At 37.6% G+C, this 24,892-nt stretch overlaps 1 protein-coding gene across 3 annotated transcripts in view; it reads right to left on the reverse strand.

The window, feature by feature from the left end:
• Nucleotides 1-655: 655 nt before the first annotated feature.
• Nucleotides 656-24,892, reverse strand: part of XRCC5 (X-ray repair cross complementing 5) — a 53,666-nt gene continuing 29,429 nt past the window's right edge. For all 3 annotated transcript variants that reach the window (XM_074594381.1, XM_074594380.1, XM_074594382.1), the window contains 7 exons: nt 19,563-19,656; nt 18,065-18,134; nt 10,212-10,321; nt 9,594-9,690; nt 7,417-7,484; nt 2,586-2,657; nt 656-1,780 (listed from right to left, as the gene is read on the reverse strand). In XM_074594381.1, the coding sequence (XP_074450482.1) occupies nt 1,766-1,780; nt 2,586-2,657; nt 7,417-7,484; nt 9,594-9,690; nt 10,212-10,321; nt 18,065-18,134; nt 19,563-19,656 (526 nt within the window). In that variant the 3' untranslated portion in view covers nt 656-1,765. The remainder of the gene's footprint in view (nt 1,781-2,585; nt 2,658-7,416; nt 7,485-9,593; nt 9,691-10,211; nt 10,322-18,064; nt 18,135-19,562; nt 19,657-24,892) is intronic.

The raw sequence follows: 24,892 nt of genomic DNA on the forward strand, positions 1-24,892 counted from the left end.
ATTTTGATTTGCAAAATAATTCTCTATCCTGTCTGGTCTCGACCAAGACTTATCTCTGCAAAATAGCAGAAACTATTTTACTGGGGTGTTGTGAAGTTACCATTTGTAAAGAATAGAACAAGTAATTATACTCGGTTTCTGCAGAGGGATTTTGATACTCAGTGTTTGCATTGTATGCCCAGAAAAGGAGCTTTTGATAGTCTCTCTCAGGTGCTGAATAGGTAGTTAATCATCTGATTTTAGCAAACACCATTCTGAAGAAGACAAAAGCAAATTTTTAAATATTTTATTAATCAAACAAATTAATAAAATGTAAAAAAAACCCCAAGTCAGTGTTATACTCTATACATTGGCCTTAAAAGACATTCAAAACAATGGACTGACCAAATATTTACAGTTCAGAAAAATATCTTCTGGTGACACAAATGCTCTAAAGGTCTGGAAAGATCACTTCCACCCTGCCATCTGTGTTTGAGAAACACTTTCAAAGTCTGCATGGACTCAGGATAGTAAGAGAGGAGAGAGCAGGTCGCTGTATATGGAGGAAGGGGCAAAAAGCAATTACTGTTTCTTGCACAAGAGGCATTGTTCAGTGTAAAGTGCAGATATTCCAAAACATTTTTAACTACAGCTCACGATTTTTTTTTTCTTTTTTATGATCTTAATACCATTTTGCACAGTCTGTTTATACGTTTGCAATAATGAAAGAAAAGCTTTAAAGGAACGAATCCGGTTGTAACAAACAAGCATCTGTTAGTGTCTCTCCAGATCTGTAATCAAATTTGAGTATCTCTTTCTAAGCTACTACATTGGATTGCTCTGTGTAGACAGTACTCCATTTTGGTTACCAATGTTAACTATTATCAGTTATCTATCACAGTTGTCAGTGCACAGCTTTCATGGATTCTTCTGCTCTGTGTTAGCAGTTACCTACAGTGTATGAAATGGGGATATAACTGATTCATTCATCCCTTTAGCACCAGGAGTATCTACAGTAATCGTACTAGTTAAAAGTCTAAAAAAACCCCAGAAATCCCAGTATATAAACAGGATAATGTATAACAGAAAGGGACTCTGTTGAGTCTGTTGAGCTGCTGCTGAGTTGACAGGATAGAGAACCTGTAGTACAGAGACGATAATTACTGATTTGTGTACAGTGTGGCAAAATCAGCACGCTTAACTGCTGTGTAGATTTTGTTGTGTATCTCAAACTAGTACTTTGGGACTCTCTGGCCTAGAATTTTTTCCCCATAAGCCTTCACGGTGTTTTTTGCTCTGTTTTTTAATAGGAAAAAACCATGAAAATAGAGACTTTTTTTCCTTCTGTAACAACGTTATAGAATTACCTCCACTGAAGATTCAGCATTACCTGGTAACCTCACTGTGACATTTCTATCTTCCTTCCCAGGCAACATAACAAGAATTTCAGGCACCAACGCAGATTCTCATTGAATTTAGTAGTGTTTAGCTGAAAGCAATGCTAAGGATAAGCTAGATTCAGCGTGCTAAAGAAAAAAAAAAAAAAAAGATGCCTTAAAGGTATCATTACTTCACAAATACTTCAGATTATTTCAATCTTCTGTTCTAGTTTGGAAAAGTCAGATTACATTTATAACAACCGGAAATGTCTCTGGGACTTCTGCTCTCATTTGCGAAAATGAAGATGGATATACTGTCTTCTCATTAGCATCCTCTTTTGTGCCCCACATCTCATAGGGAGATCTCTTCCAAAACTTTGCTTGTATAGTCACCATGTATCACTCAGTCACATCATGTCCAGCTGCAAACAGAAGAGCAAGATTTGAAAGAAGCAGTATTGAATTCAAGGTATTTCTTCCGTGTGTTTAGTGCTTAGAAAACAAAGCAAATTTGGAAATCATTATCTTGTAATGTAAATAGACTGCACATAACTTAATACTAAGCTACTATGAAGTACAAAAACAAACCTAAAAATCTCAGCTTCACATAATCATGTGTGCAATTTATAGATTTAAAAAAGTTCAGTCCAAAAGTAGAAATCCACCTGCTATTGAAGCTTCTTTAAAACTGTCTACACCATCAGCTTAAGCCTCGGAGACAGATTTGTAATGACTCAGCCTGTAAAAAATGGCTAAAATATTTATCAAAAAACCTCTTGAAGTCCTTGAATTTCAGCAAGCCTATATAGAGAACGTTAATTGAGACGATTAAAACACCTTTTAAAAAATGATTTTCAATTTTCAACTCACAGAAATAGGTGTTCTAGATCTACAAGCTTTGTTAAATGCTATTACAGTAAATTATAACAATCTGCTATCAAATGAGTAGCCTCACTGGCTCTTTTGAAACACACTAGAGAACACATTCAACCTATGTAAACACCTACGTTACTACAGAACATTGTATTTGCTATCATGAAATTACACACCTGGTTATGTTTTACAATAGCAAATAAGTATCCCACATGGCTCTTTTCTGACTCAGTTCCTTAGGTGTTTTCTAAGCCGTGCACTCTAATCTACTGCTTTAAGAAGCACTTGCTCTCTCTCACTGCATCTTTCGGTTAGTTTAATTCTAAAGCCACATCATGTCTTTATGGTACTCACCAAATCATCAACATCACCACCTTCATCTGTGGGAGGCAGAGTTTCATTTTTCTTTTCTTTTGGAGCCAAGAACTGAAAATACAAATGTATTTATACGACACTGACAAAACTCCAACCCTTAATGTTAAATTAACAGAATGTCTCCTTTGTATATCAAAACAAATCCACCTGTAATTAAAAATTATGAAGGAAGTTTGTTCCGGTTTACACCCTCCAATATCATCGTAAACTACAGGAAATTTCATAAGACTTGCTTTAAAGGATTTTACGGTGAAGTGTGCTGAAAAACAGACAAGAGGATATGGTTCTTAAGACAACATATGGTTACGCTGTAGAACACCCTGTAATAAGGATGCTACGAGTCCCTAGTCTCACAGGGAGATGGGGAAAGCTCATAGAAGAGAAATCCTTTGAAGTCTACTAAATCCACAGAAAACAACCTCAAGCACAGGAAGCACTTGAGACATCAGTGCCCAGAACAGTACACTTTTCCCTACCCATCTGTTATTGTCCACTGTCAAATATGGGATTCTGGGCTAGAGGGAAATTTTGTCTGTTACAGTATGGCCATGTTTATGTTCTTAAAAAAGAAAATTTTATGAGTAATATTGCATATAGCTACAAAATGCTAAAGGACACCAAACCACCCCCCCATTGATATGAATACATACGTAAGCTGACCAACGGCTTGTTTAGCAGAGCTCTTAAGTACGACATTCTAGTTCTGTGTGGAACTGAGAAGTTTCCCATTTAATTCAATTAACATTTAACAAATGAACAAAGACGTGAATTTAAAAAAAACCTCTCAAACACACAAGATGGTTAGAATGCCAGTCTTTAAAAATAGAAAATTCGTTATGTAAAATTCTATTGCCGTAGCTGCTGATACAACTCACCATATGCCCTTCACTTAAGGCATGGCATCCATAAACAGCAGACAAAGGCAAGTTGCTCAGATACTATAACAACTGAAATCAGACATACAGACAATATCTGGAGTACAACCACCTCTGAATTATTTTTCTCTTAGCCTAACATAGTGAAAAAGTAATAATTTAGCTAAAATGGTAGAAAAAAATACAAATACTTGACTTTTACTTAAAAAGTATCCAGTTGTCTGCAGGTTTTTGTTACTATCTCTTTACCAATATCCTTACTACAAAATCATAAATTTTCTTTTATTAAATTAATTATTATTAATTAATTATTATTAAAATGCCCCAGAACAAGCATATGGAGCCGGGAACAGCCCTCTCCCAGATAAAGAGATGTCTACAAACACCAGGGAGGAAGAAAAGCCATATTCCATGAATTTGAGTTCCATCATCCTTAATTCAGAAACAACTTCACTGTAACTCTAGACGATGTAAGAGAACAGCTAGTTAGAAAATAACCACATTAAACAGCTATAAATACCTGTTTAGAGTTTAGGTAACTCTCCTGTGCAAAAAGCTGACTCCTGAAAGCAAGCTACTGGTTACCTGAGGACTTCGACTACAACAGCCACGGAGGTTGTGTGAAAGGTCATGGGATCCCTATCACAGCACTCCCAGTCTCTGAGACAATATACTTGTACTGTAAAAAGCTTACACAAATAAAATGTTCTGATCCTTCTCTAGAACAATAATGACAGCTTTAGACAAGGGGTAAAACACTGAGAAGTTAGCTGCTGCATCCCATTTGTGGGAAAGTATCAGGTACCATATCCACTAGGATGAAAAGCAAATACCTTGCTTTTGGTTAACACCAAAGACAGAGGATGCAGACAACTCGAATGTAGAAAGCTTACTCCACAGGCAACGCTCATGTTTTAACATGCTGACTTCAATTTACCGTATAGATTTTGTAGCTGCAGAAAAATTGAGAAAGTGGCAGGGCCAGAAGGAATTAGAATGTCAAGATGCTGTATGTCTGTGTATCTTTTTTGCTGGAAAAGTTCTCAATCTAGTAGTAATATAAAGCACATACTATGAAACTAAAAGCTAATGACAATGTCAGCTCTGCAAGGCTTTTTGTGCCAGATCAAATTTCATTTTACACAGTTAATTAAGAGTCAAATGGTATTTCTGAAAGTAGCACATTTTTCAAAGTTTTCAAAATTAGCTTTCCCACACTAAATTAGGTAAAGAAAGCTAAAAGCTAAAGAAATGTACGATGAAGATTTGCAATAAATCGAAACTTGACGTTTCCATCAAATACTGAACATCCAAAATTGTTTTTTTTTTCAAAGCCTGTTTTACATTTATGCAAAAGCAAATTACATATAATAGCTGTGCTGAAATCCATTATCTTCCCCAAAGCAACCAGAAAAAGCACTTGACATTTCTGCTCTTTTAACCTATCATCCTCATACTCTAAAAACAGTATCTCCACTATTACAGGGGGAAAAAAAAAAAAAAAAAAACAAACCACAAAACCTACCTAAACCCATTCTTCTCAGCAATAGAAAAATACACATGGACAACCTAGCTCATCCAAAGAGGAAAAAGAAAATTTTTAAGTGTCACCTCTCTAATGAGCAGCATTGTAAGTCTTCCTCTATCCTTCAAAAAGCAACCCTATAAACCTGAAGTCTTACATCCAAACCAGTCGAGAAACTATCAGCTAGCGATCTGCACACAGGAGAAAAGGCTTTTGTGTCACAGACGCCACACTGACGGACAATCTTTTGACCTACACACTGCATGTGACCTGTTACAGAGGTGAGGAAAACTTGTATCTTCCTGTATTGTGTGATGTTTTAAAAGAACCAATATAACCCTTTAGTGAAGGGTATAGAAAACGAACCATTTTGCAATCTACTATGGACCTAGGAAAATTCTGGCTTTGTATTACCCAGCAAACCTGTTGCAGGGTTTAACTGGACCAAGGAGGACTATGTTTTAGATCAGCCCCATAACCTCAAGACAAAATTTTCTATCCCTGCAGATATAAATATCCCTCCAAGAATATACAGTCTTCCAGTTTCTTAAGTAAAAAGTCATATAAAACCTTGACAGACAACAGCAAATCTGTGTTCACGTTTTGGATCCAGAGAGCGTGTGGGGAGATGGTTATCTAGTGACTAACTGTGATTGCCAACTGCCCAGTCAGCAAAGAGATGCAACCCATTTATTCTGAAAATCAAGGTTACTGCCCTGTTAGAGAACTCTGTTGCAGAGCTGATTTCATGCACTCTCTCTTATTCTCCTGTTTTAAAGGGAAGTTATTGCTGTTGTAGGACCTTCAATCAATCACAAAAGACCTTCCTGCATTGCAACACCTTGCTGACTGTAAGGTGACGTTAAACTGAAAAGGAATTTTGAAGTCAGTCTACAAATGCTTTGCTCCAGCTTAGCCTGGCAGCTCTAAATCCCGTCCTTGGTACTCTAAGCTTTGTGCTGCATTCCTATGCAGGCACAATATTTTTTAGCCACCACAAGCTCACAGTTAAGACAATAGTATGCTGTAAGGTCTACATCTGGTAGAGATTTCCTTATGGAATAGTGGCTACTTCACACAGCATTAGTACATTTTGAGCATCAGTGGTAGTTTCAGACTAGAAAGTGAAGTTCTCAAGAAACGTACTGTCTTAGGAAGTTTCCAAGTAAATTCATAGCATTTGGAATATATAACAAAACCTGACACCCTTCAAAACTACCACTGGGGAAAAAAGTCGCTCTATACAATTACGTGTGGTAAGAAACAGACAGTAGGTCCGTCACATCTACAAAAAACCATCATATTCTGTCATTTGTACTCTGCACATGTGCTTAGCTTTCTGGACTCTTTGTTAGCTTTTCATTTTCATGACATTTTTATGCCTTCTTCACCTTGAGGTAAACTGTTACGGATGAAAAAAGCAGTTTCTAAAATACAAGCTTTTACCCACTCGTTAATTCATTCACGGAGAACCTACTTCTACCCCCTTCTGGTTATTGCTAATGTAAGGCCTGGAAGTTGTGCAAATCAATGTGGCATCTTTTAGAAAAGCTGCTTCTCTGCAAAGCACTTAGTGATTTTAGCCACAGGTTTACCTTCAGGGGTCTGTAATACAAGGACCTTCTTTCTCCTGAACTATTTAAAAACGTGGCTAGCAGCCTGATACAAGAATGCCCACCTTACCCTCTCCACACAAATAAAGTTTTTGAGAGCAACCCCGTATTCTGCTTCCTTTCAAACAGAAGGCACCATTTTGCCTGTTAGAATTTGCTCCTTTGGAACTGTGACATCCTTCAGTCATCACTGTAGTTACTGAAGTGTTATATTTCTGTAGAAAGAATACCTGCAAATACTCCAAAACTTGTATTTCCAGAAGGCGGTAATATGATCACCAATAATAATACCAGCATCCTCTATGATGTCCATCAATCTACAAGAGCTGCATAAAGTGGAAAATACTGATGTCGTTGCATTTATGGTGAAAACTAGCCAAACAACTTTATTTTGCTAGAGTTCACAATACCTTCAGACAAAACGGTATCCTGATTTTTGAACTAATGTGATAACAACGAGATGAAGATTCTTTTTATGAAGTTCAAATAGTGATCTTGCATATATAAATAGTCTATTGCTCTTCCACTACACCGAGCTCCTGAAACTCCTGTTCTTTGTAGAGGATATTTTCAGATAATTACGTCAATACATGCTGCTTTCAAAAGACCAACGCTGTGGTACATGTTAGGGAATTACTTTTGCTCTGAATTGGAGTAATTTCAATTGTGTGTCAAAAGGACACTCTTCTTCCTTTATACGAATCCTATTTCATTCTCCTAAAGATTTATCCACATAAGAAACTTCTGTTCCACAGCACGGGCTGTAAACAAATAGATGCTCATTAAAAAAATGATACCTTTTCAGCCTCTTCGCTAGTCACCAAACTTCCCCCTGCTTCATCTTTAGTGATCAAAGAAATTCTGTCTAAAAAAAAATAAGAGATATAAAAATATCATTAGAAGGCTTCCCAAAAACACACTTAATGTTAGAAATGAAAAAAGTCTTCCAACTTCTGAATGTGTCATCAGCAAAAATAAAAAAATATTGCTCAAAGGAAAATGTGACTTGCATAAATGAGTCAACTATGATATAAAAATAAATTAATGAGCATATTCATAAGCTGGTGGAAGTATCCATTTAGGAAACTGTTAATATTATGACAATCAAACTAATGAGACTCTGAAATCATAGATCACAGATTAAATGCTGAAAATCTATCAGAAATTACACTTTCAGTCATACACAGCATGCTCTTCAGTCCTTAATAGCCTTAGAAAAATTAACTCCTAACGTACAAACACTTACGCTGTGATTACCCATAGTCTGGCTACAAAAGTACTGGTCCTGCCCCCACTTTGCTCCTTGGCTGTGCCAGAACAACCATCCTGTGCAGTGACCCACCCCCACCCACCCCCCATAAAAAAAACCACCCAATAAATAAAATATCAATTGCTTTTTATCCCAATAGTTTTTCCAGTCTAGCTCATCACTTGGCTACACAATTGCTTGTGCCTGAATAAAGAAGCTGTGGTTTCAGCTGCAGCACCAGTGTAACGCCACCTTAATGTGCCCACAGAACCACATGGCAGGGTTTCTTGAGATAGTGAACTTGTCAAACAGATCTGCTTTGCTCCTGAGCCACTAACTCATTAGAATCATAGAATTGCTTAGGTTGGAAAAGGCTTTTAAGATGAAGTCCAACCGTTAACCTAGCACTGCCAAATCCACTGATTAACTCACATCCATCCTCTTCTGGTGACTGCAGACACTCCTGACAAGGCCCAATGCATGCCATGTTTGGTAGAAAAGAGGGGACGGGTCATGTGGCAAGAAGCAGGGAAAATAGGACTTCTGCTTTTGGTAGCAGCAAATGACAAGCAATTTCAGCTACTTAGTGAGAGCAGCTAGACTATGCATAAAGCACCATGATTTTACCATCTTCTCACAAGAAGATAATCTATTTTGTATGAAAAGATCATCTCTGTATTTGTAAGTTTTTTTCCTCAAAAATATACTCCAGTTTGTTAAAAACTCTGGTTTGTACTAGATAAAAATTATTAAAACAGTATTCTAGCATGGCTTTAGAAGTTTATGTTTCCCACTTTCAAAGTTTGTTGTTTTTTTGGGGGGGCTGTTTTGGGTTTTTTTCCAAATTTCTTCAGAGAAGGTCCCCTACAATACTACTGAATATATTATTCTTTCACTGTTGTCTGGTGCTGTTGTTTTGGGTTGCTAAACAAATTCCCATCTTGCATTTTGAAAAAGCTGGATGAAGCAGACATTACAGAGCATCTGGAGTTCGTCACTTTGAAAGGCGCTATACAAAAGCATATCCTTGCATTTTATACCGTGCACCCTTAAGAGACAGAACTGGGCATTTAACAGATTTTCTTAGCACTGGTTCCAATTAAAAACAAGAGTATGACGTAAAAGATTTTTTTTAGTCCACCATGCTTCATTTTTGTGAAAATGTTCCTTTATTTATCACTTGCGTAGTCTCTGAATGTCTTTTGGAATTGCACTGCCTTGCATCTCCCAGTTTAATCATAGGTAGGTGTCATATTATCACATATTCTGTCCTTCAGGTTGCTTAAACACAAAATGATCAGTGACATATTTCAATGCTATCTATGCCTTTTTTGAAGCTTAATTTGGAAGACTCTTTTTATATCTCTGCTGCATGAGGTTTTTTTCATTTATTTTGAAATTCAGCTGAAATCCTATCTTCTTCTCCTTACTCTGTAACATTTAATTTGTCTCTCTTCTTCCACAATTAATTTACCATTTCAGCAACACTTGTCAAGGCATTATGGATATTGCTGATATGAAACTATTAGTGCAAAAAAGGAAGCCGCAATGTGAAAGATTTTTTTTTTTTTTTAACAGGCTGCAGCAATGAACCATATCAAAATGCTGCTCTGGGGTTAGTTTGAGTGTCCCGTTGCTAACAAAGTTTTCTCTTACATAATGGATAATACAACTAGAAATATACTACTTTTTTTTTTTCTTTTTTCCCCCCATATGCCATTCTACCTTGTATAACGATCTCCCAGAAATCAGCTAAGGCTTTATCTTCCACCTTTGATTTCAGGGCCTGCAGAAAGTCATTAAAGCACTGCACCTTGGACAGCTGAAAAAAGTAACAGCAATGATAACAGAGAAATATTAAAGTAGGTTACTAAAGAGCGCTGCAAACTTAATTCTTCATGAAGTCATCTAACATGGTGAACACAAAAGTCAGTACGGATTTTGATTTTTATCACTACTAAAGCCAAGAGTTCTAAGGAAAGGTGAGCCACAAAAACTGCCTTTCAGAAAGCTACACAGACTGTCTTGTAACTACCTTTACTTAAGAAATTCATAGGATTGCTTATTTTTCCTTTACAAGCATCAGGTCACAGGCCTTGTATTTTTATATTTAAAAGAAAACAAACAACAGCAAATAATACCAGAGAAGCTAGTCCCCATTCCAGTAGGAATAAAGAAACATAAAATACAAATATATTTCTAAACTTTAAAAACAGCATAAAAGATTTTAATTTACGAATTAATTCTTTTTGTCGTAGCAAGAAATTATCAAGTTTCTAATACAAATAGGCCCATCATGTCTTTAATTTAAAAGAGACGAGAGTTTTCACATACTAATGTTACCTTAATGGCCTCCTCTCTGAAAACTCTGATACAATTTATCCCTTTCATGTAGTACTGTGAGCCTTTATTTTCCAGGAACTGATCAATGCGGTTTATCAACTGCTGACTCACTGAAAGACAAGGAGAAAGAAACAAATCAAAGAATGCACACTTTCGAGGCAAAAAAATATTTTTCCTTTACATCTCTTTACATCTGCCTTTACACAGGCATCAAAAGAGTTAATCACACCCATACCACCTCAAGCTACTCAAGTTGATAATTGTTATCTAAGCTACTGACAGTTACTTCAGCCTCTCTGGAAAAGCTAGATACACTAGGAAGAAACCCAAGCACAGCCAAGGCAAAAGTCTTTCCCTGAAAACCAAAAGCTGAGGGAGGTTATGTTTTACAACAAAAAGCATATCCCTAAACATCCTTTGAAACACATGCATATTTCAAGAAAAGCGTTAAATTTACAATGAAGGCACAATAATGTCAAAACAACAGCTGTAGGGTGATTGGAGTTAAAAGACTACCTTGTTGTTATTGATATTAGACTATATCTTGCGTCTGTACAGGTAGCTTGATGATTTTTCATGGGAGCAATGCTGTTCATGATTATGGAGATAAGTATTATAAACTGTGCGCGCCTGACAGAGAGAAGCAGAGGCAAACAATGAGACTCCTACCAAGAAGAAGGGGAACACTAGTTTCACCCTCACTGTTGAGCTCCTACAAGGTAGGCAGCTGTAAAACACTGCAAACGTGACAAGTGAAAATGTCACCAAGAGCTCCGCAAGCCCAACTAAATTCTGCTAGATTTTAGTACTTTATTTACTTCATCTTTAATTACAGCTGAGGAACTGTCCAATTTTACCCTCTGTCAGACAGCTCGGCCTTGGAAAAGACAAGTGTGAAGAGCGTACAACAGTGATCTCTGAACTCAGAAGCACTGGGAAAAGGATGAATAGGGAGTGATAGACCACTGCCTGCCTCAAAGCAAGGGCAAAGAGTTGGGTTAAGAACAAACGAAAACAAAAAAGTATCTCTTCAAACAAAGCCAGTTAACCACTTTACACCAGGCTGCTGTGGGATGCTGGAAGTTTTAACAGACAGAAAAAAAAAAAAAAAAAAGCTTGAACAAATTCTTAAAAGAGGAACTCTATCAAAAGAGATTAAAGATGATGATGCCATTGAGGCAGAAAATGCAGGAAAGCATTCTGGATAAGTCACAGCATCTGCCTGGCCTGTTCTTGTACTGTTAAATGTTAAAGACTGGTTATGGGATTACCTTTAACCTGACCTACAGCCCTTCTTATGTTCAGATGCTATAGGCACATGTGTTACTGCAACTATTTCAGCCATGGAAACATCAACATAGAAAATCACCTGCCAGAGTGATGGAAGAAACAAGGATAAGTAAACACACCAAGAAGCAGACATTGTTTAAATACTGTATTCCACTCTGCTCACTGTAAGCATACACAGCACTGTTATATTTGTGTTCTATAAAATGCCTAATTGAACTGAATCTGAAGGACAGAAGCTCTGAAAATAATGAAACAAGACATGTTTGATATCATCCCACTAGGTTTTGACGCTACGGTTTCTAGAAAAGGAGGCAGATAATGGTTCTCTCCAACAGCAGCTATCACACAAGAAAGCGTGCTGAAGTTCCTACAGCTCCAGAGGTGATCAGCTCACTCTTTTTATTTATTTTACCAGTAGCTGACAAACTAAATTGAAGTCTCACTACTTAAGCTCCCCAAGTTAAGTCAGTCCATTTTTTTCATGGTTAACGATTTTCTCATTAAATGTTCTAATTTCTTATGAATTGCACTAATAAAAGCAAGTCCTGCTGGTGTTTTCAGTGGTGGTGGTGGTTTTTTTAAATGCTGCCTTTTTCATTGATGTGTTAAATTAAAACCCCAGGCACTACGAGGGTGCAATAAAAGTCTTTATTGTCAGAATGATTCCAGCATACTGTTTGAAATTATCAGACACTCTACTTCTTTTGCATTTAATTTTTTTTAAATCCTTTTCCATTTGATTGCACTGGCAGGCATCAGAAGAAAAAACTTTTTCTTGCTTCTGACTGTGAGCTGCCTCCTTTTGAAATCTGTTGTAAGGAACCAAAAAAATCCTACAATGTTTTACAAGGCACTGAAAGACAATAATATATGCAGGAAGCAGGTTACATGGCAACAATACTTCAAGTCAGATTCTTTTAACATCTTGAAACAGCTTGGCTAAAATTGGGTCTGTCCATTAGGTCTCCCTTAAATGACAGACCAATGATTGATGAATCTAAAATAGATAAAATTCCTGTGTTCTAATTAGACTACCAAATTACTTCAGGGGGCCAAAGACAATACCAGAGGTGGCAGGTAAGGATTATAACTGGAAGTTCTCCGAAACGGACTCCGTTCCTTCACGCTTCTAAGTCTGAGAACTTTGCTGATTTCCTGCTGCCTGTCATCTGCCTTTCCATTAGTGTGAATCTGTTTTTGGGCGCTGCAAAAAATAAATCTCCCTGTTTTTGCAGAAAGGCGTGTTCTGCATAAAGATGTCTGTCTACCTAAGCAGTGAATATCAGCATTAGCTCTGATGTGTCCCAGACAAATCTCAGGCATTGAGGTTTTGAAGCACAGGTCCTAGAGTTACAAACTGACAGCCTGTTCAGGCCACCACTGTGTAATAACAGCTTTTTTTCATCTCTCCAACTTCCTTCATTCCTCCCCCCACATTTAAGGAAGTGAACTAATGAAATTCTATATTTTGCATAAACTGGAATTCCAGCACTCCTAATAAGCACCACATTCTGCAGATCATCCCAAGAAATTTTAATTTTCTGCTTCCCTCTTCTACTGTACTTGATTGGTTAGGTAACAAACATAGTGATCAAAGGCTGGAGAACTACAGGGGAAAAAAATAAAATCTTTGAATAGAAGACCTTTTAGTTCTACCAGAATTTAATCCCTTCCCCACTGGCATTCAGATACATTCCCTACTCTAAAATACATTCACCAGTGCTGTTATTTCTTGTGAAATATGCCAGGAACAATTATATTCACTTGTTATCCCTGAACAGTTAAGAGTACAGAAGTGTAGTTATATTTTCATGTTTGTTCAGTTCAGTCCTTGGTCTTGATTACTATACCAGCCAGATTACAGCATATTAATAGATGAGGCTGTATTATAGGCCAACATCCAATTCCTTGGGGACTTCCCCTCCCCCCTAGAAAAAAAAATCGAGTTAAAAAACCAGCTCTTTCTGTAGACCAAAGACTCCTGTTGTTACCAATCTTTTGACTTATCCACTGGTGGTGTAATGATTTATATTAATGGACAGTGCTTAAATAAGTCACTGACAAATCAGTTAAACCACTTAATAATAAATTGTAAATTACTGCTCTGTGAGTGTCATCTTTTTATAACTGAAAAGAAGAAAGAGATTATAAACAGAAAAGTGTCCTAATTTTTTGAGGACTGACTTCATTTTTAAGCCAAGACATAAGAATTTTAAGATCAAGAGCTACTCTAGTGTCCTATGAGATGCTGTTCAATTTTGAAATGGTGTCTCTAGATGGTCTGTGGGTATGGATCAGAATGATTTAGGCTGGATGTCTGAAGGACACCTAGTCCAAATCCCTGCTCAAACCAGGGTCCCTGTGGATCAGGTGGCTCAGGGCTCCGAGTAGCTTGACTTGAGTACCGAGGAGCTCCACAGACGGAGAGTCCCCAGGATCTCTGGGCCTCTCTTTTCTTGTTTGACTACCATCATTGGGACTTTTTTTTTTCTCCCATAACATCTAATCTAAATTCTGTTTGTTGCAACTCGGAGCTTTGCGTCTCACCCGATCACTAGACCCTTCAAAGATGAATCTGGCTTCATCTTCTCTGTGAAGCAGACACACAGGAAACTTCAAAGTGATTTTATATACTCAAGTATTTGGTTTGCAAATACTCTTCCAATGACTGAATCATTTTCATCAAACCAGTCATTGCATTTGGCCTACCTAGCAGTAAAGCATGAATAGTCTCTGAAATACACAAAACCATCCGGTAAGATAAAAATGCAGACTAACTGCAAAGACATATGCCAACAAAAAGTGAAAGTAAATGCTAGGGTTTTTTAAAATTATCTTAAGGTCTAGAAAGGTAGTTAACTACATACATTTCTACAAAATCTTGCAATAAAATATCATTCTTGTTGCAACTGTCTAATAAATTCCCATTGCAAATCTCTTATACACAATTCTTTTATGCATACAAAGCATCCAGTGTGAAACCAGTGTTTTACATTTTCCCTAAGGAGCTATCTACATGCCATGGCAAAAGTGTGACATCTCAGGCACAACAGAGTATTTGCTGAAATCTACATCTGCAATTACTGACTCTTTTAACTTTATTTTTCTAGAAATGCCTAGGAATAAAAGTATTAACAAACTTGCTATAAGTATAAAAATGAGCATTTGGTACAATTTGTCTCTGGACATTTTTTCTCATGTCTGTGAACTGTACAGTTGTCATTGCAGATTTCTCTCTTCGCTGGCAATCAGTAAAATAAAAAAAAAGCTCTTTCAACTACAGGACTTCAGACATAACGTTCTCAGATAGGAGTCTTGTAAGATGCAATGAAATCTGGCACAGAATTTAGAATAATTTAATTTGCACAGAAAATCTAGAAAACCTATAATCTTGCACAGAAAATTTAGAAATCAAAGAAAATAGTATGCATGTGTCAGTATCTTTTTACCCCCTGTTAAGCCATCCTATCTTCTACAGAAGTGTATAAAAATACAGCACCTCACATCAGACACCCATATCTGCTCTCCAGAAATGCAGACATGGATGGAAATCTGTAAATAGTCAAACAGGATGAACTGGTAGTCATGTGGCTACTCCTTTGGCATTACAAAGATGGCAAGCACTGACTGCATTTGAGAATCTTCTTTGCAGACACAGCAACGAAGAAACTCATTGTACACCCTTGGGAGCAAAGATTAGATTCCACTCAGGCAAACTAATCTATTTTGTTTGCATTCATTGACAAAAATGTCAGAAGCTGTTATCAGAAGACTGCTCTTTGTGATGACTGTGCACTTGTAACCTGCTCAAAATAAGACCTGTATAAAATGTCATCTCTCTGGCCATGAATGCAAACAAGAAAGTAAAGATATCTGGAGGGGAAACATGATATTAGTTACATGAATAATCAACATTAACCAGTAAGTTGACATCCTCACACACAACTCATCACGTAAGCCATAAGCGGGTCCCTACTGTAATAAACTACACAGATGTCAATTAAAACCAAAGTTGATTACTGTTTCAGGAATTGAGCTGCCAGTCTCAGAAAACCTATCCCTAAGGCCCTTACCAATTTGAAACCCCTAGATTTTCTGAAAAAATGTATTTATATGTTAGTGACCCAGTTCTCAATAAGAGTGAATGCATCATTTCTCCTGCTCTGGTCTGCCATGGGACCCAGCATTCAGACATGGGCTGTCTAACTTGCACATAGGCTGCTCCTACAAATGGCACAAACCCTGATCGTCAAATCCCAGTGAGGCCACTGCAGGAGATGCATTGGTACTCATTTTCGATGATAAATATACTGTCAGAACTTCCTACAAGCTCTGTAAAAAATAAAATAAAAAAAAATAAATCCCTTGCCATGCTTTGGTCTTGATAACTTTATAATTTTGGTGAGAGACTTGCTGTGGACCAAAGGGGATGTGTGCCATTAACCTGCAGCTTAATTAACAAGCCACCGTACTGCCACTATTTGAAGTACAACTCTTCCTATTGCTACAACTTCTCTATCTACCAAAAAAAAAAATCCACCCCCAAGCAAAAGTCGAAAGTGCTTTCTCCTCCTTATGGAGGGACTCTTGCTATTTTGTGAGAAGGGGAGGAAGAAGGAATTGCTGCCTTTTTTGAAAAGAGAATGTAGGCTCTATTCAGTTTGGAAGACTACACTGGATGCTCTTTTTATACAAGAAAGAAGCAAAACAGGATGCAACCTAATAGTTCTCCTGTCTGCATCCTGACACATATAATGTAATTGTTGGAGCTTTTTTCCAATAAACTATTTGAATGCCACAGATTATCCTTTCCTGCAAAGACATTTCACATTTCACATGTTCTAGCAGAGGAAAAAAAGTTTCATCACTAAATATGATAGAAAATCATACTAAAAAAAAAAACCCCTTAGAACCACTGAATAGTTTTAAGGCAGAATTTACTATTTACATAACCAGAATACAATACAGCAAGCCATTAAAACATGCCTGTAATGTTTTATGTATTAAGCTACCAAAAAGGCTCTAAAGCAGAAAAAGGATTATGCAGAAGAAAAAAAATAATATGCGGAGCATGTTTTTATTTATAGTGGCTTCTATCTCTCCTGTAAATGGGTGACTGCACTACCTTCTGTCTAACTACACCTTATAATTACAGAGCAGATCACACATAAAATAAAAGCAGATTGCTTAAAGTCTCAGAAGCCATCCAAACGTGTACCACAGTTCTCTCAAGCACAGCTACCAAGTGGACACATTTAGGCACTCTTTAGTTAAACCTTCTTCAAGGGTAATCACTATACTTATTTCTGCCTTAAAGCTTTCTTACATGATAAAATTAATTAACATAACAAAGTAGTCAACTGTTTCACAGTTTCTGTATTGTAATATACCGTACAACACTTTTTTTACTGCATCTTAACATATCTGAGATTTGAGAACACAGTTCCAAATATTTTTTCAATAAACAATTTCTTCCGGATCTAATGCAAAATCCATGTAAGAAGTTGGCTAGCTGGCTTATAGGTCTGGAAATTCTGGCAAGAAATAGCTACGTAGGCTTTAAGGGACTGTATCACACATCAATATACTACTCAACACCCTCCTCAAACTATGTACAAAAGGACCAAAGGCCTTGCTGAAATATCCAGCGCCTCACTTCAGCACCTCTGCAAATCTTTTTCTTTGAAAAGGAATGCTACATTAGTGGCTATTCGGCAGATGAGGTTGCCACAACCTCCAAATCATCCTTTAAAAGAAAAAATGACCCCATCCATCTTGTGTATTCTTTTTAGGATACCTGTGGATTACATATCTCTCTGTATGGCTATTCTAGTAGGGAAATACCATACAAACAAAACAAATGATAATTCCTTTGCATTTTCAGACTTAGGGCATGCAAGACAGTGTCTGACCTGTGCTTTGTGTTCTTCCTCGCCTGTGCATCGAAACCGTGTCTTGCTGCATGCTGAGAATAGATTTGGTGCACGCAGATCCTGCTTTCGTCTTTAAGAGCCACATACTACCTGCTTATTACACCCTAAAATCACCCGTGCTTTCTTTTGCTCACAACAAGCAGTAAGAGCCAATCTTTGCATGTAAAGATTTACATCCCAGGCATCCAATTCTTATTTCTTCATAGAACAGAATAAGTAGACAGCAGAAGACAGGTTTCTCACTCCGCACATAGCCACCATCCCTCCACTTCAAGCCAGAAAGATCCCATGAAGCCAGATGAGAAGCTAATACCCAGTCTGAATGATGCAGTTAGTCAATACCAAGGGACTTCTCTTAGAAACACCTGAGGAGCTGCTCAGATGCCTCAAGGGAGCTGTCTAGTGCCACCGTACGCAAACACAAGTATCTGAGACTTTCAAACAGGGAAGGCAAATACTGACATGGGAATTACGAGTGACAACTTTCTTTGCTGAATGGCACTAGAAGCTAAGCAGTGAATGACAGAGCATCTCACGTAGCATTAGAAACTTACATTTAGACAAATGAATTGCATTTACTGAACCCTGAAGATGCTACCAAATATAATTAAATAGATAAAAGTCATTTACCGTCTTTGAAGTCGGCATTTTTCTGCCTCACCAGGATTCGGAAATCTTCTCCTGGGTTAACACTGCCAACCTACAAAAGGTCCAAAACCAATACAATCATCTGCCAATATCCATCACTTTATTCTTGCGAGACAACAAGAATCTTTAAATTTGTTTATTTTAATATGGAAACAGAAGCTCTACAATTCTCTGCATGCAGACTCATAAAATGAGAGTCTTACAATGTGTGTTAACACACAGTACTCCTAGCAAAGGTTAGTTATGACATGAGCAAGATGAACTTACACTTATTACACTGCACTCTCATAAGCCAACCATATTCTCTGGGGTTTAGAGGTCAGAAGCACAGTTAAGTCAGGCTATCTTCCAGTTCAGCTGTGAGACTTCCTGCAGCACAGACCTCTCACTAATCTTGACAGATGCTTAATGAGGAATGGGAGCTTCCAGGCATGTGGGTACAGAATCATTGGTTTGCCACTCCAATAGGAAGCTCAAAATTAAAAGCTTGCCCTCAATTCATTTACCCTCTCTGGCCCAGTCTGACATCTTAAAGTTGAAGCTCCAAATGGGTATACAAGTGCAGAAACCTTACAAAGGAACTAAACCCACGTCAAATATAAATAAAGATCTACCGAAAAACAGATGCAACAACTTTAGGAAAAAAAAAAAAATACATTGCTGAACATTTCCTTTCAGGAATCAAAATTCTCCTAAGTTTATTTGAAAATTTTGTGCTTTGCTGTCAAAATAATTCTTCAACCTTTAATAAGCTTGCTTGGTCTCTTCGTGTTTCTTTTAAATCTGGCAATGCGACTTTTCAGGAAAAGTCAGAAGTGTATATTAGGAGTACAAAATATTTAAGTCTTTTTAGATTTTAAATATTTTTTTAAATCTCAATCATGCATTTTAAAGACCAACCTTAAAGGATAGTTTGACAAAAAGTGAAGTTATCTCAATTAATACTAAATCACCTTTTCTCCTGTTATTTGAAAAACCAAATAAAGGAAGGTACACACAAGCCTCATCTACCCATGTACATAGTATCTGTAATTAAGTTAGATGTTTAACTATCACCAAGAAGCAGACAAATTTGTGATTTAGAACTGCAACCGATGCAGAGAACAGCCTCTAAAATCTCAGCAATACCTTTGATTAAATATAGAGACAACTTCTATGTCGCGGATGAAAGAGAGCAAGAACAAAATCCAACCTCTGAACCCCAAATCTGAGATTCTTTGGATGCTCAGGCTTGCCCTTTAGAGTTCTAGACACCAGGGGAGAATTTTGTCATAAAATATCAATGACTGACAGAAAGTTGTGCTAATATACACCTAAGGGCAGAGGAAGTTGTCTTTACAATCTCTAGCAGAGAGTCTCAAATCTACAAGCAGACAGTATTTCAGTCATGTTTCAGCTAGAAGTTCTGTATATTCACTATAATACTCTTAGAGAAATTAATCTTTCCCTTTAATAATCAGGTTTGTAAAAATATGCTTACAGAGGTGACATTGCCTTCAGCAAGTTTCATGATGCTAAAGCTACCTTCCTCATCTTCAATTTTTACTTTCTTAGGTTTGGGTCCATCTTCACTGCTGCAAATGAGAAGGACAAAAATGAATACAAACACTTAAAAGCAAGCTGTCCTGCCTACAGTAAATTAATGAAATATACACTGAACAAAACTTCATTATAACACTGTTCCCAAATTAACACTAAACCATGCTTCATTTTTCCCCAAAGGCTGCACAAAGCAGACAGTAGAAACTGAGATCAAACTTTATCTTAGTGTAAAGCAAAGGCACTGCTTGTTGAAGATGCAAGATTATTCATGCCTATTTCAGTGGTCAATTTACTCATACATATTTTCTCCACCTTTCTAAATACCTAATATCTCTAGTCACTTTGTTTGGAACCTGCATATTGAGTTAACCTTGATAATTTACAGTATATGATTTACAGTATATTACATGACATTTTGTATTCTCAACAGATCTTCGTAACATGAAATGGTAATGAAACTTAACATTTCAGTAAGAAATTAATTTACTCTTCAAAACTTACCTGCTAGTTCCTGTCTTGGAATTGATAGTTACTACAAATCTGCTTACATCGTGGCTTTGGAATTTAAAATATTCTCCATCAGCACATGAGAGCTTTATAAACGTCCACTTACAGGAGTCAAAACCTTCTACACAAACCCAAATTAAGTATGTAATAAGTCTCTTAGAACATTTTAAGCTACATCTCAAAATGCTTTCAAAAGACTATTTGTTATTTTTTAAAAGCTAATCGTGATTTTAGGCTACTTTCTAGCTTTGCCCTCACATGTACACAGGTACCCCCTCAAGGTGTACGTTCTAACCAAGAACTTAATTGTAACCATCTAACGCACCAAACTTTAGAGCACACCTTGGCAACAGAAGAAAATCCAGCTAATCACAGAAGGCAAAGAAAATCAGAAAGCATGTTCTGTGTCACTTAATGTGACAGGCTACTGACACAGAAGAATCGATTTCAGTTTAGGAACGACTGAAATCTACTCAGCGATCTAAACAGCAGTATTTGTGCTCAAGGAATCCCCAAAAAAAGAATGAAGTTTTTATTCAAAATTCTACTACTGAAAAGAAAAGAAGAAACTGCTTGATGGTGTAGGGATGAAGCCAGAAATCCCGGACTAGGTGCCACTTTGCATTCTACAAGGTTAGAACTGATTTTAAATATTGCATTGCGCATTACAGAACCAATCAACTATTAGAAAGAACTTGTACAGTCTTCCTTTTTACTTTCTATAGCACACTCCTCCACTACTTTACAATCGGTGTCTATCCCACTTTGTTTCAGTAGCCTTCTCTGTCCTGTCCTTAATTTTGTCACTCCTGAAATGAAATCCTTTCTTCTCAGCAACTCCTGTCATCCACCATAACCTTACTTATCACTCTAGGAGAAACGATGACTTTGGTTATGCCTCACGACAAGGATAGGATACCTCGCTTCATTCTCAACTCTGCTGACTTTCTGGCTGACCTTGAACAAGTTGCTGGATTGTTTTGGACAGCTGATATACCTGTCTGTAAAACGGAGAAAACTGATGCTTATCTAACACCAGTAAGTTTAGAACTTCTACTTGAACCAAAATCCTTGTATATTGACACATGAAAATTCTCTTTTAGAAACTTTTTCTCCAAAGGTGTTTTGCACTCAATTGCAATGTCTTGAAATCCTTTTCCTCCCACATTATTTTTACCAATTCAAAATGCTTTGGGATTGGAGAAAGGAGGAGAACATAAATGACGATGCTGCATTTAACTGCCTAGGACCAAATCTATAGGTGTCATTAATCAGTGCAGTACAGCAGAAACTAATGAATCCATACCCATTTATACCAGCCAAAGGTCTGACATTTAGAATCTGTTATTGGTAAAGCACTGATTAGCAGTATTTTTAAACTGTAAAATGTGCAGCTACTATTTGAGAAAAATTAATAAAATGCAAGATTAATTTAAAACACCTGCTTCTATATTTATATAGAAGTCTCTCACATACTGCAATGCTGGATGAGGTAACGGTGCCTCCAAAGCCAACCTAAGAGGGGAAAAAGTAAAATGCTTTCTACTTTATTGGATTTTTTTGAACTACGCAGAGCTTAGCAAAAGTGAAACAAATTAATGCTGAATACTAAAATCTGTATTAAGATATCACGCCTACGTTTATGCTGCCTTAATCCCATTAGACCTTAAAAATTAAGCAGAGATGAATCGGGTCAATATCACAGAATCACAGAATAACCAGGTTAGAAGGAACCTCATGGTTCATGTGGTCTAAACTTTTTTTGGTAAAATCACGGTCTAGATAAAACAGCCCAGCATCGTGTCCAGCTGAACCTTAAAAGTGTCCAACATTGGGGAATCCACCACTTCCCTGAGGCGATTATTCCATTGGCTGATTGTTCTCCTTATGAAAAATTTTCCTCTTGTGTCCAATCGGAATCTCCCCAGGAGTAACTGGTACCCATTACCCCTGGTATTTTCCACGTGACTCCTTGTAAAAACAGAGTCTCCATCTTCTTTGTAGCCACCTTTTAAATGCCGGAATATGGTGGCAAGGTGTCCCCTAATTTTTTTTTTTCTCAAGGCTGAACAAATCCAGTTCTCTCAGCCTTTCCTCATATGGCAGGCTTCCCAGTCATTTGATCATCTTGGTGGCCCTTCTCTGGATCCTCTCCAGCCTGTCCACATCTTCTCTGCATAGCAGGGACCAAAACTGAACACAGTATTCCAGGTGTGGCCTGACAAGCGCTGAGTAGAGTGTGATAATGATTTCTTTATCTCTGATGGTGATGCCTTCATTGATGCAACCCAGCATCCTGTTCGCTGTTGCTGCTGCAGCACACTGTTCACTCGTAGTGAGCTGTTTGTCCACTAGGACCCTCACAGCTTCCACAGAGCTGCTCTCCATCCAGGTAGACCCCAGTCTGTGCTGCACTCCTGGATTTTGTTCTCCCAGGTGCAAGACCTTACACTTGTCCTTGTTAAACTTCATAAAGTTCTTGTTAGCCCACTCTTCCAGCCTATACAGGTCTTCCTGCACGGTGGCCCTCCCTTCCAAAGCATCCACTTCCCCACTCAGTTTGGCATCATCAGCAAAATTCATCAGGGTCCACTTGATTCCATCATCCAGATCACTTATGAAGATATTAAAAGCGTTGGGCCCAATATTGATTCCTGGGGGACCCCACTTCTGACAGGTTGCCAGTTTGAAAAAGAGCTATTTACCATCACCCTCTAGGTGCAACCTGTCCGCCAATTCCCCACCCACCGCACAGGGCACTTGTCTAGATCATAACGCATCAGTTTCTCTAGGAAATGGCTGTGCGGAACCATATCAAAAGCCTTGGAGAAATCCAAGCAGACAACGTCTACCGCTCACTCCATTATCATGTTACTTATCCTATGATGATAGGAAACACAAATCAGTTTTAGAAAACAAAAACAATGGTCAAGAGAGCTTCTAGACAACTTTTTCAAAACACTTTAGTGCAAATTATCTAGATCTGATAGTTTTAATATGCTGAACGTTATCTGGTGGTTAACATTTTCCTTAGTCATTGCTGCAGACTGATGTACTTTTCTTTATCAAGTGATTTAATTATAGCACTCAGCTTTTCCCCAAACACAGGACAAAAACATAAAGTTAACACTTCTGTTATAGTACTGAAAATACTACGGTTCCCATTCATTACTACAGCACCACATTTTTTTTTTTTCATATTTTTAAATCCTATTACCATTCATTCTTCTTTGCGTAGTTGAGTCTGTACCCTTTTGCCTCCCTTACAGATGTTTTTTTAAATCATTTTAATGCCCTACACCAATTTTTATCTCAATTATTTTTATAGCTGCTTTCATCACCCCTCTAAAGGAAACCAGTTTTTAAACAAAATAGCTTTCCTTCTTGCTTGTCAAACTGATGCCTTTGGGGCAATATGTTTTTGAGCAACTACCAGTAATGGGTCACTGTTTTTTGTTTAAATTTTCTCCCCTGCTTGTTTGAACCCAAGTTTTGCCTTTTTTTTTTTTTAAACTGGTTCTATCACTTTTTAAAATATCCTTATAAATGTATGTATTATGCACACACAGAGAAACTGGGGTACAGAGCAAGGACCAGAGAATTTAATCAGTATGAATTCACAGACACACTAAAGCAAGACAGGCATATACAGCAATGAACAAAACTAAAAGCAAGGTGTTTCCCAGTCTGTATACAGAAACGGGGTCATTATACCAGAGCAGTAATGTGTTAGAAGTCCTATGTCCTGTCTTCCCAAAGACAACATGCTGAGGAGGCGGTAACCAACCCAAGGTAAAGGATATATGACAGCTCAGCTAAGCAAGGCCTCAAAACGGCTCAAAGACATCGCTCCTAGCGCTGAAAGGACTGAGCTAAAAATGACAAAAGGGAGGGAGAAGGAGCTAACTGAGATCTCTCCAACATCCCAGGGGACACACTAGTTATATTATAGGTATTCAATAAATTAAGCTCTAAGAAGCAGGTTTTGTTTAAGCAGATTTACTTGACTGGAGTGACAGTACCAATGCAGTGGCAATTACGCATTTATTCTTCACATTTGCAGCACAAATAAAGTAAACACAGCACATGCAATAACAGAAAAAAAAAAATAATCTTAAAAACTGTTCAGAGAATAGATGTTCCAGGAAGAGTCCATAGCAGTTTGATTTTTCAAGACATCCACATTTATTGCACAGCAGATAATAATCAAGCTGCTTTTCTTTTGATTCAGAATTCAAAATGAAAGCTACAGAAAAAGCTAAATCAAGCAGGCTGAGAAGGAAGGCTCATCATTACAGCTAATTTAAAGCTCTGTAGCATTTATTCTAAACTAAATTAGACCCTCTGTTATTCTTATTTGAACTGTTTTATAACTACCAGTAGGACAAACTGTTTGACCGGGAGACAGTAAGCAACGCAAGAGGCTGCCCAGAGAGGATGTGCAGTCTCCATCCCTGGATGTTTTCAAGACTAGGCTGGGTGAAGCCCTGAGTTACCTGTTTAGATCTCATAGGTGACCCTGCTCTGAGCAGCAGGTTGAACAAGAAACCTCCTGAGGTCCCTTCCAACCTGATGGATTCTGTGATTCTGTGACAACAGATACAGACATGAGGAAGCTACAGACTGGATCCTGGTGTGTCTTGTCCCATAACAGTAAGACCACCACTACTCACAAAATACCCCAGACATACTGTAGTACCACAATATTCTCCACCCATCAGTATTTTTTCAGCATGTAACTCATTGATCTTATGTTCAAAA

This window comes from Larus michahellis, chromosome 7, assembly GCF_964199755.1.
Source record: "Larus michahellis chromosome 7, bLarMic1.1, whole genome shotgun sequence".
Lineage (NCBI taxonomy): Eukaryota > Metazoa > Chordata > Aves > Charadriiformes > Laridae > Larus > Larus michahellis.